Below are 12,542 nucleotides of genomic sequence, written 5' to 3'. Positions count from 1 at the left end.
TCACCAAAGTTGCAAAATAACACCAACAAACTACTGATGGAGGCACTTCCTGTGTTCTGCAAAGTTAAATTACTGTTTTTGTCAATAGAGTCTGGTGGCTTTGAAGAAACCATAGCTAAGGTTCAGTTAGTTCTCTGTCAGAGAGGCTGTCTGATGAGAAGGTAAAGCTTTGAAAATATTCTCTATGTAGCATACACTTAACCTGATACTGTTTTTTTTTTGGTGGCTAAAATACATTGTGCTGCTGTCCTCGTCCACAGCAGTACATCGTTTAGCTCTATTCCTGTCTGCTTCTCCAAACTGGGGTCGTGACGACCACCGTCTACTGTACGTAATACACTGACTATAGATACGTACCTCATACAACCCCGCTTCAGTAAATCCAAAATATGCATTTAAGTTTTGTTCTCAATTACGAAAGCGCCCATAAACGTATCAGACATCAAAACAACAAATTGCATGTTTCTCATTAAATCAGATTCATTAAATGCTGCCTGCTATGAATGGAAAGAAACTTAACAAGTAGGTCATGTATTTTTGTGTGTGTGTTGGTGTGTATCGCTGCTACAGTTTCCCATGCCTCTGCTCTCTGAGAGGCGTTCAACTCTGCATTTCCACACATAGCATGTCCTACTTAGTGCCCCTTGAGATTCACAGCTAAACAGTATTCACCTTTACCCCTGGAGAGGCAGAGAAAATGCCTCTTTGTCTCTTTTTCAGCCTCCATGTTCCTGTATTTGCGTATTCCTTGCTCGTCTATTTAAAAATGCATAAAGCTTTTATGCTCTTCTGTCAAACATCTGACAAACAGGCACGCAGCATAATTCAGGAAGGGTGACAGAAAATCATTACGGACAAAACATGATCTCCCTTTTAGATAGCCAATTACTAGTGATGAATGCCAGCCAGAAGAGGGCAAAATATGCAGAAAGGCCACCCTTGTCAGAGCCAGGCTGGGTACCTGGAGACACACAGATGCTATTTGAGCACTTTCTCCTGCCCTCTCGTCTTGACACAGACACACTTCCACTCTTTCCTCCTTGACCCCTACCTTTTCTCTGATTGTATTGATCTGTTTTGACAACGTCCGTTCGGCTGGATGGATGCTCAATTAATCCTAGCTTGTGGCCTGTCCGAGTCCACACTCAGCAGCCCCGTTAGAGACGGGCTTTAGAGCAGCAGCATCCAGGCTGCTGCGGCCGCGTGGCAGGCAGTCCTTTTGCTCCGAAGGGATTGTGGCTTTTGGAGCATTAATAATGGCCTTCACTCATTCACGGCCGCTGAATGCCGATGTGTCGAGATATACAGGAAGGGCCTGAGTGATGTAATCCCGCAACAATGCTGCACGTTTAAATCGAAGCATGACAAGCATGCACCAGAGGAGCGTCAGTCGTTTGTCTTCTGCACTCAATTAGGCAAAGTTTGAGGAGTTGAAAGTCCCTGACAGCTGCAGTCAATTAGGCTAAAAGCTGGAAATGGACGCAAGAAGCTTATTATGAATGGAGTTCTTCTGTTGCACTAAAATGTATATTTTCTCACTCAAATCAATATAAATAAAATTACGATGGAGGTCGACCGGGCAGAATGTCATTTCATAAAGAATCTACTTGCAATCACACTGTGATAGTCTCTTCAGGCCCACGCTGGACATTTTGAAGTAGAGTTTGCTCCAAAACAAGCAACCACAGCATATGAGCTACACTTGAGGCAACAGTCGAACATAAAACTTTCCCACAATGCCGTCAAACGTACAGTCCAAAGCACACAGACATAAAAAGAGGCCCAGAAAAACCCAAACCATGCTGCGCAGCAGAACCAACTAACGGAATAACAAAATACTTCACTGAGAGCAGAGAAATGTCGAGTTTCTGATGTGCAGCAGGCACAAGCACATACATTCCTCCAAACCAGCCAATCACAAGGCATTACATAAGAAGAGGTATATAAGCTTAAATTCAAACAGCACCTTTGCTAAATAAACTACAGCTCGACATGAATTAGCTTAAACAAACAGTTCACTAAACTAAAATGCATATTCATTTACAATAACCCAGTGTAGAACCAAAGCATTACTCTTAAGAGAAACTTTGTCACCTCTAACACATCTCAATCAGTCAACACAGGAATTAAACTCTTGGTATGAACAGGAACAGAAACAGGAACATGTGCTCATGTGACTTAGAGCTCGCACTGACAAAAACATGAGGAAACTGAATGATACAAACAACACGATAAATCAGGAAACAACATTTTTCTTTTAGAATTTTTACATACAGTTTTAGGTACTTGTGCTTTACCTGAATACTTCCATTTTATGCTGCTTTCTTATTCAACTGCACAACATTTCAGGGGAACACATACCTAAACAACAGAACAGGTCACATTCCACTTCAAATTTCCATATTACCACCCTAAATGTTGCAGTTTTAAACATGCCCTTAATGTTTTGAAATGGTCACAGTTACACTTTAAACCTTTGTAGTTAGATTTAGGCAAGAAAACTAAGTGGTTAGGTTTAGAAAAAATAGTACGTAAATTAGTACGTCTGTAACAAACATAACACAGAGTCACATAACAGACGTCACATACGTCACTGGCGTAGTGTGTTTAAAATACTAGCATACTATGCTTCATTGTTATTAAAAGAAGTCAATGTTGACCTCGTGGTGTGAAAAACAGTCTCCTGGGTGAAAGTCCTGTGCTTGTTTAACCCATCCACCACCCCTTCGGCCTGCCCTATATATTTCAGACCTAGAGTTTGCTTCCTTTGGTCTGAATCAGGGACTTATTTTGTCACAAAGTTGTTCAACTGCCTAGAGTTGGTTTGTGTTCTCACAGCAGCATTTACAAGTGGACCAGATCAAATGCCTTGCACGAGAAAGCTGCTCTTGATTTGTCAGAATTTTCATGTGGGAAAAATCCAGGAAGTTAACAAAACGTTGAAGAAGAGTACACTTGCAAGATAAATGTGACACTTTCTAATGTCACAATGGAGGGACAACTACGCAGGTTGATTTTAGCGCTGCTCATCGTGGACTATATTGCTGTCATTGTTCATTTTAGTCAAACCATACAGTTTGAAAACGAGGCGCGGCTCCAACTAGAAAACAATGTTTTGATGCATTGGATGTGCTGAATGTGCATATTAAGGCAGTACAGGAGGAGGTGCACATTAATAATCCTCCAGGACTGTAACATGCTCATGTTTAACCCAAACAATGTGTCATGTGACTGCAGTTGGTTCAGATCGAGGTCAGAACACGTTCTCACCACAAATGAACTGCACCAGAGTTCGTTTGTAAACGGACTAAGACCACCTCTTCAAGAAGGTTTCAGTCCGGTTGTTTAGGTGCGCACCTGAGTGTGACTGCTGTGTTCACACCTTCCCAAATGAACCACACTTAGGGGGCAAACAAACTTATATTCACTTGAACTGAACCAAACAGGGTAGGTGTGAAAGCATCCTTAAAGGACAATGGGTACTCATACTCTATTTTTTCTTCCTTCCACAAATCCCTTGAAAAGGATCAGGACCAACCACATTCTACAGTATTTTCTAGCAAAACTGAAGTTTTTAGGAAATATTACTCAAACAGGATAGACGGTTCATAAGTTTGGGACTATTTTCAGTGGGTCAATTCGCAGCAGTGTATGTGGTGTTGACTTAAAACAAACTACAGTGGTCACGCTCATCATTATGAAGCAACATGTCACCCAGACAGTGAAACACTGCGGTTCATTGATGTGATTTTAATAGTTTTTGGACAACAATAGTGCTGGCCCAGAGTCCTGTGGGTCTGAGGTGCCCATACTGGACACATTCACGGTCAGGACATCAACAATACAGTTTGGGACAAGATTTCTAATCAAGTGAAAGAATGTTAAAGCTATATTTTAAACTGGAAGCCAGCACTTCACAGCAGAGGTGATTTGAACTTTCTTCTCTTTTTTCCCAGTTAAAACTGCATTCTGAGTGATGGTTTAAGTATTCACAGTCAGCCAGTGGGAGTGAAGAAAGAGTCAACCCACACTATTTTCCCCCGTGGCCTCTCTGGGGACGGATTGCAGTGCGATTGCATCTCCTTCACTGTGTCTCACAATCCATAGATCTTTGCAGGCTGCCTGGTAATTAAGGGCCACTTTGCTGATTTTTTAACTTGAATCTTTATTGTCAGCGGAGGTGAAAATCTGACATAAATCTTACTAATGTATTCTGTGTCTCCAGAGATAACCCTCATTGACTCTGGGGAAAAAAACCACTCTGCCAGCCATTGTAAGACTTTATCAAAAGAAAATTGACATTTTTATAATATGTTGTCAGGATCAAAGTCCACCACTGAGGAAATGCACGAGAGAGGCAGATGCCTGAAGGTCTTAAAGATCCCATCCCTGCTCATCAGATTTTGCCGCTTGGACAGAGGCAGCCTTTTACATTGTGTCTTGATGCAGAAGGGGGCAGGGTTAGGTTTTAGCAACAAAACTGCTTGGTTATGGTTAGGAAAAGATTGCAGATGTTGCGAAAAAACACGCAGCTGTGAGTGGCACAAACGCCTCAACCGATGATGTTATTTGTTGGTCTCCTGGGTCAAAGTCCTGTGTTTATTGGCACCCACCCTAGCGTGATGCAAATGGGTTTACTTTGGAGCGCCTAACACAGGGATGGGTTCTTTTCATACAGCATACTAATACAGCATAATATATTGTACTGTGCTATTTAGTGCTACAACTGTTATCACAATATGTAATGATTGTTGTGTCTGTAGTCGAGGTAGGCACACACGCTGCTTTCGCTGCACGTGTCGATAAAATATAGGCCTATATTAATGAAGGTTCTTTAGTACGGTTTTGTATTTCTCTGTAATGTAGCACAGTGTTAACAATGTTACTGATACCATTCTTTCTCACACCTTGAACTCAAACCATTGTGTTGCCCTGCCCAAAATATATAATTTAATCATTAAGTTAGTATCGTAAACATGTGGGCGACTAGTTGACTAATGGCCCTAAATGATGACTGTTGGTCGGCTAAGAAAATTCTTCATCAGGGGCAGCCCTAGAAAATATTTTGACTCTTTAAATTAGGTAACATTCGAGATTGACCCAACATCAGTCTTATTTTATCATTTTTGTAAAAACAAAATTGACTTGTACAGTAGTTTAATAGATATTACTGGCGTCAATTTTTCATCCAACACTTGGTAAGACAGCACATTGCCTTTAATTATAGAAATTCAGGTTGTAAAAACATAAGCATGATGGTTGTTTCTCTTGACAGTACTTAAAAATGCTAACAGCCAGCACCTTTTCTGTATAAATGGAACAACTGCCACAAAAATGACATCATCAGGAAGGTATTAACATAAACCATGATTTCTTACAGCATCATTTCCAAGTTAAAACAAGGGATTGATACATCAACAAACACCTGAGGGAGCCACTACTGATGATTGACCGTCTATGAGCTCATACATAATGTGAGATTCAGTGCTGGTGAGTCCGTTGTGGTTACTTTCAACGCCAGACAAGCTCAGTGCAGAGCAACAACAACACAACGTTACTACAACAATACATTTATTTGCTGCTTAAAAACATTTCATTGCCTCTTGTTGTGGGACTAAATGACTGTAAAAGACATAAATTAATACAACTTCCACTCAAGGCATGTTCATCCACACACTGAGGCCGGTCCCGCACATACAGTTAACAAGCTTATCAGTCAAGGGGCTTAGGGCTTGGAAGAAAAACATTCAACTATTCCCAATCAGCTGCCCAGTATGGTATTGGACTAAAGTAATGAAGATGTGTCCAATACTCCAACACTTCCCTGGAGGTGCAGATAATCAGCTTTTCTGAGCAGCATTGGCTGAAATAGGCTCATAAATCTGTAATAAGGACCTGCGCTTCACAGCCCAGCTTTTCTCTTCCTCCTCTCCATCAAAATGGTGCTCTGTATATTGACTTCACTGTACGCACATAGCAACCAAATGTGTTTCTCAAGAGAGGTGGAAGGGTTGTGAATGACATACCGTATGCTCAAGATAAATAATATGAAATCTACGCAACCTATGGCCGAATAAAAGATCGGAATCCTCCTCCACCCACCAGTGGAGTCCGGTCATGACAGCAAAGTGCTGTACACAGCAGAGTGGCAGGTTGTGCCAGGGACTCCGGGCCGGCCAAAACTCACAGTAGCTCCCCTCGCTAACTGTGCACCACACACCCCTGCAGGTGTGGTCCACACACCATAAACACTTTATTAATGTACAGCGGCGTGTTCCAGGAATAACCTCAAAAGCCAAGTGTGCATGAAATCACAGGCCTTTCTTCAGATTAATATATAATTACAGCTTCTGTATTTTTTCCTCATTTTCTTTCTGGCAATGCAAAGATTTTCTAACCAACAAGCCTTTGAGGGAATCATTTCAACATGCCATTAATATACATAAATCCCAGTGCCTGCTGCTACTGCCCTTCCTCGTCTGTGCTCCTACTGAAATTACAGGCTATATTTCATAACCATAGAAGACATTCACATGTTGTAGGACAGACAGAGTACCTGGACCACGGAGTTTTTAAAAGGCTGGAGGTTAATGGGCTCTGTGACACAGTCCTGTTGCAGCCTTGAGCTGCCATTGGTGTAATGACAGGAGGGGAATGACATTATGTCTCTTCAGGAGAATACATATTACTCAGCCTCAGCCAGGAAAACCATGCACGCCATTGAAAAAAAATACAGTTGGTGTTTGTTGTTTGTCTACAGCTAAGTGATTTCAAAAGAAGCAAACAGCTTTTACATCGACTCCGGGGTGATTTCTACACAATTATTAAGCTGTGTGAAAGAAGCAAAACTGGCAAACACATGGCAGCACTAAAGCACATTTAAAGAACAAGACTGATATTCTATATTTTTCTTATTGTGAACAAATCCCATGAAAAGACCAGAACCAACAATGAACTGATCTTAGTGCTGTCTGTATACCCAAAGTGTGATATCTTTTTCCTCTGCCATAGAGCTCCATTGAACTAGGTATTTTAATTTATTATCATGAACATGGGGATTGTAGTTTATTTTGATTCAATCTACATACACCATCCTAAGGGTACGGTCACACATGAGCAAATGCAGGTGGGTGACCATTGCGATATTCGTGCCCAATGCGGCAGCGCCGGCTGGGACGTACACCAAAAGCTAGCTTGCTGATAAATAGTGGAAAATATGATGTTATTGGTCCCAAATCACAACCAGCCAAGCAGCATCCATCATATAGGGCAGTTTGTATTTTTCATTCCCAATATCCCCCAATATCGGCTGGTTAAACACAGCAACAATCAAAGTCTCCTCCACAAATACTTCTTTGCTATTGGTTGAGGCTGCAACTTTGCCAGCCAAAGTTCACCAAGCTGAACTCCTCAACATGTGAATAAGCTAGTTCGCTTTCTCACCAGAAGCAAATTTTTTATTTGTCCCTCTGCTTGCATTGAGTGGAAGTCAATAGGAGCTGAATATTCGTGTTATATTCGCTTTTGTGTGACTGTGCTTAATGCTGTTTACACTAACTCACTAGATTAACAAATGTGTATTAATCCACGGCTGAAAGTGCCCAGCAAATTTGCAATTTACTCTTACGTGAGTAATCTTTGCTAAAAATTACAGTGCCCAGTTTTTTTTTTAAAAAACGGGCTTGCGAGAGTATTGAGAGACCGCTACACATTGTCGGTTTCTGTGTTTTCATTGAATTTGTTGACTGTTGGAAAAATGCAGAATAACACCGGACAAATGTTTTTAAGGTGCAGTATTCAATTCTAGACAAAGATTGTTCATTGTTGAGTCTCATTCTCAGGTCGTCAAATATCGACACTTTGGGTTGGTAGTGGTAGTCGCACCAAACCACCAACCCAAAGTGTCGATATTTGACGACCTGAGAATGGAACTCAACAATAAACTATCTTTCTATAGAATTGAACCCCTTGGTAACAGAGTCTAACAAAGTTTGAAGAAAAGAAACATTGCAATGTTGGTTCTGCTTAGGTAGGTGCCACACTGTTTATTAGATAGTTTCTCAGAGTGAGGGAATATAGCTTCAAGGAGCCCGCCCCATAGAAAGGACTACAGGATGTAATGGAAGGATATATTCATGATGTTTCTGTGAAGTGCTGTGAAGTTGAGTTGATTCAAAACACACATCAAACATGGCTTAATAGCGACAATTTCAAACACAAGTACACAAATCAGCTTCACTATAACTCGCAGCATTCACAGACAAAGCACTTGTCTTTATCTGGACACATTTTCCCCACAAATACAACATGCTAATGGTTTTAGCACAAGCCTATGGCATTTTACATTGTATAAATTAGCCCAGCAGCTAGCAGACTTTTCCTCTGCTCATATGAAGCCAGGATAAATCACACACAACACTTAAAATGCTATTTTTGTGGAGGCATTATTGTCTTCACAATTTATTGTTCTTATCTGTGAAATTTATGTAAATAAAATCTTTGTTTCAACTGAGGGAAATGGTTTCAGCTTACAAAAATACACAGGAGGTCTGCATCGCCGCAACGTGTAGTTACATTTTTGGGGAGCCGCATGTCAGGCCATGCCGTAGGTACAGCGCCGATTTGAGGCAGAAGTATAAATCCCGGCTAAATTGTGACTATATACAATGTAATGTGTCCATGAAGATTGTGACGGCCCCCCAGCCACATCTTCAAAATCTGATTTTCTTTTCAACATAGATGAGCTTGGCACATAGCTTATCAAAGTATAACAGGAAAGGGGAAAGTTGATCAAGGTTCTGCCATGTTCCAAGCTTGCTCAACTGTTATTGGAGCACAGAGCAAAAAGGGGCGGGACTTAGGACGGGTCATTTGCACACTGCACCTTTAATGGTTGTTTTAATGAATATGAGTAATCTAGTGAAGATCATTTTTTTGTGTATTTTCAGTAATATGTTGCAGTCCAAATTTTGCTTGACAACTCAAAAATGTAAAGTAAAATATACATTGTTGCTACCAACAGCTGTCTATTGACAAATTGTGCGTGAGAGCATGAGCAGCCTAATTATGACAAAAATTAATGAGGCGTCGACCGGGAACTCAAGCAGTTAAACACATAATCAGTTTCAGTCAAGTGTCTAATATCAGTCACACTGCAGCAGTGAAGAGCTAAACTCAGATTTGACCTAATCTGATTAAGGTAAACAGCTCGTCCATTGATACCTGTCGGACTGAAGTTATCAGAGCAAAGCCTCAAGGATTTGCGGAGTGAGACAGAGGCTGGCCGCCCTGTGCTTTGTTAGTCCAGTCATTACATTTCATTGCATCAGATCCTGAAAAGTAAACGTCTGCCAAATGAAAAGCCTCATTTGGGTTTGGAGAAAAGAAACGCTGTTTTCTCAGCTCTGTGCTCATGTGCTGGTTCACGTGAAATATCTGGCCTTAAATTAGTACAACATGGCTGTTTTGTCTGAGAAAATCTACACTGTGATACAAAAAGATGGCTATGTGATGAAGCTCACATCCAACACAGGATTCTTAGTGCAAAAAATAGCCTTACATATCCTCCTGACACGGCTGACTTTGTACTGATACATGCGCTCCGTCTGAGGAAAGAAACCACCCACATTATGATTCCAACCCTCACCTCATTTAACATAATCCATAATGCATAAAGATATAATCTCCACCTGACCAAATGTCTAAAAAAACTCAGCTCTAATGAGTTACTACGTCTTTGCTTGGAATGAAACTGATAGGACTCTGAAAATAGCCTGCCCGTGCTCTGAAATATTCAGCATGTGAGTGTGTGTGAGCCTGTGTGTGTGTGTGTGTGTGTGTGTAATCGTTTGTGGCTTCGGCGCAGCCCGAGCAGGTCACAGAGTAACTGTCCTGGACAACAAGCGCTGTTTGTTGTCTGCTTTGACAGAGCCAGTAGTGAAGGGGCAGGGACTCCATTCAGGAAGCTCCCTGGTGATACTTTGTGTGTGTGTCACACAGCAGCCGTTTTGAGTGTGTGTGTTGTGTCCTCTCTGGTCAGCGACTGACCCTGGATTTTATCCCGCCAGATTAATTGTCGGATTCCACATGTCAGATGGGATTTACTGTTCAAGACAAGCAGGATGTTGCAGACAAGAAAGTGTGGGAATTCTGTGTGAGATTAAAAACGTGCAGGAAAGCAAGAGTTTTATTTCTCTTTCAACTAAATTCCTGGATGATACGATTTCAGTCAGCGATGAAATGTTTGCTGCTAGTGATTGTTTTCATTGATTTGTTTATGATGGTTTTAATTATCACAGCAGCACCACGAGATCAGAGGAAGCTGATGAGGAAAAATAAACAACATGATCATGCAGGTCAGTCTTGGAGAAGTTTCACGCAAACAAGTCCATATCCTCATTTCATGATCACCAGCAGGGAGGTCAATAACTCAGAGCATGTCTTAATGTTACTCAGCGGAGGGTGATGCAGGAAGGTGACCTTTCCTCCACCAGAGCACTGGGTGTAGCAGGAAGTCGTGGTCCCTCTGGCCTCCAGGCACCCTGTGGCTCAGTGGTATGGGGATGAATGTCAGTACCCCCTGAGCTCCAATCAACCACGCCCTCCTGCTGCGATCTCCCTCGGACACCTGTGTATCCCACGTGTGTGTACACAGCACTCTACAGCTGTTTTTTTTTTTTTTTTAACTTGTGCTCGACTCAAAAAAGTGTGACAAGTGTAACAAGCGAACCCCCCCCCCCCCCCCCCTTATCTCAGAGTTAATGAAAACTGGAAAGCTCCTGACTCACGAGGGGGGGATTTGTCGTTGTTGATGTCATCACCACATGGTGAAGCGGCGACTCTTGTGCAAAACAACAGAGAGAAAATGTGTTTTCGTTCAGCCGCTGTAATCTGTAGAGCAGCTGTTGGGCTGTTGTTTTCAGGCACTTTTTTTTTTACACATCTGGAGGTGGACATTTCTGACCATGTAAACATACGTATATCATCGAGCACTGTGCAGGGGAAGAAACTGAAAAACAATAGAGGTAGAGGCAAAAGCTTTGACCATGTTTGTTGCTGTTGCTGGATGGACAAATTGTGCAAAATGTTGAATGTTATTCTGGCTTTTGGTGTGATAAATATGCAAACACACCTCCTGCAACATTGCTAAAGGTATTTCCATGTGCACAGTTGCATAAAATATATATAAAAATAGGTGTTTTTCTTCATGCACTGCACCCATACTGTTGATCTGACCCCTGATCATTGGTGTTGGTAGTATAGCAGGCATTATACAGTGCCAGTGATGCATACAGGGATGTGGGGAGTACCCGCCCCCTGTAGTAAACCCAGCTCACTCTGAAAATATCCAGTAGCAAAATGGTTAACATTTAAAATGAGGTCTGGTTCAGCTGAAATAAAGCGCCCAGCAGTAAAGTTACAGTGCACTCCTAACATGATATATATTGACAGGCTGGCTGAGGGCTCTGCCTCTAAATGTTTCCCTGCTCCTGCTGAACAATGGAGGTTTTCCGTCGATACTCTCTGGCTTTGCTGTGGAGCCCAGTCTGCACCGAGGGCTGCAGATCAGATTTGGCAACCGAGCAACGTAAATAATCGGCAGGAAATCAAAATCCGGGCAAATTAAAAATCGTGTGTGACATTTATTTTTTGCGCCTTACCTTTATCTTGACTCGAAGAAATGCTCTCCTCCTCTTTCGGATTTGCAACCTGTGTTATTATGGACGTGTTGTCCATGGAAACGAGATGTTATGCACCTTCGGCTACACCGTTTTATTCCTTGGCAAACATTACCAAGCGCACTACAGTCCCCTGGCTGTGCACGGGCTAAAGCGTCCGCTCTTTGCAGCATTAAAATCCCATTTTACACGAAGCATGCAGTCCCATTCCCCCGGAGCTTACAAACAAGACGGGAATTAGTGAGAGGAAGCGTCCGAACATGTGAGGTGACAGTCCGAGGATGTGCATGAGACAAACAAAGCGTCAGTCCTGCATTGAAGTCGTGTGTGTCCGCTGTTGCAGGCAGCATAGCACCCCGCCTGCTGCTGCTGCTGCTGCTGCTACTGCTACTGTACGCTCCGGCTTCAATCCACACACTACAATATCAACTGCGTGATACGGTTACAGTGTTTACCCAGAGATGGCGACCGTCCTCCTGCCACAGGGCCATGCAAGCTCACTACAACAACAACACGCCTTCAATATTTCTATGATCCTGCTCAGTCCAGGCTGAGGAGAAGCCTCTCAGTCCGCCCACCACTCACTGTTTGTTAGTGTTCTCATCATGAAAGCTTTATAGGCTCAGCTCAGATTTACAGGAAATGATTTCACATTTACATGAGGATAATTTTTACAGATGCTCCCACACGTACAAAATTATATAAAAGAAAAATACTGAGGTCAAGAGTCCAGCAACCCCACCCACCATAAAAAACAGATTTTTTTTCTTTTTTTTCCCCCTTAATTTTGTTAATTTCATCTCTCTGTATGATTGCTTTAATGCTGTTTCAAAGCCTCTCCCAAAAATAAAAAATGAATACAAA

The 12,542-nt window shown here is 42.0% G+C and overlaps 1 protein-coding gene across 2 annotated transcripts in view; it reads right to left on the bottom strand.

Moving 5' to 3' along the window:
- Nucleotides 1–12,286, bottom strand: part of ctdspla (CTD (carboxy-terminal domain, RNA polymerase II, polypeptide A) small phosphatase-like a) — a 45,946-nt gene extending 33,660 nt beyond the window's left edge. The window contains exon 1 of one of the 2 annotated variants that reach the window (XM_050057098.1): nucleotides 11,661–12,286. In XM_050057098.1, the coding sequence (XP_049913055.1) occupies nucleotides 11,661–11,736 (76 nt within the window). In that variant the 5' untranslated portion in view covers nucleotides 11,737–12,286. The remainder of the gene's footprint in view (nucleotides 1–11,660) is intronic. The other variant, XM_050057100.1, reaches the window with a different exon arrangement.
- Nucleotides 12,287–12,542: the final 256 nt, after the last annotated feature.

Source organism: Epinephelus moara, chromosome 11, assembly GCF_006386435.1.
Source record: "Epinephelus moara isolate mb chromosome 11, YSFRI_EMoa_1.0, whole genome shotgun sequence".
Lineage (NCBI taxonomy): Eukaryota > Metazoa > Chordata > Actinopteri > Perciformes > Serranidae > Epinephelus > Epinephelus moara.
The sequence above is the reverse complement of the archived record's forward strand: the minus strand, read 5'-3'. Positions and strand labels throughout refer to the sequence as shown.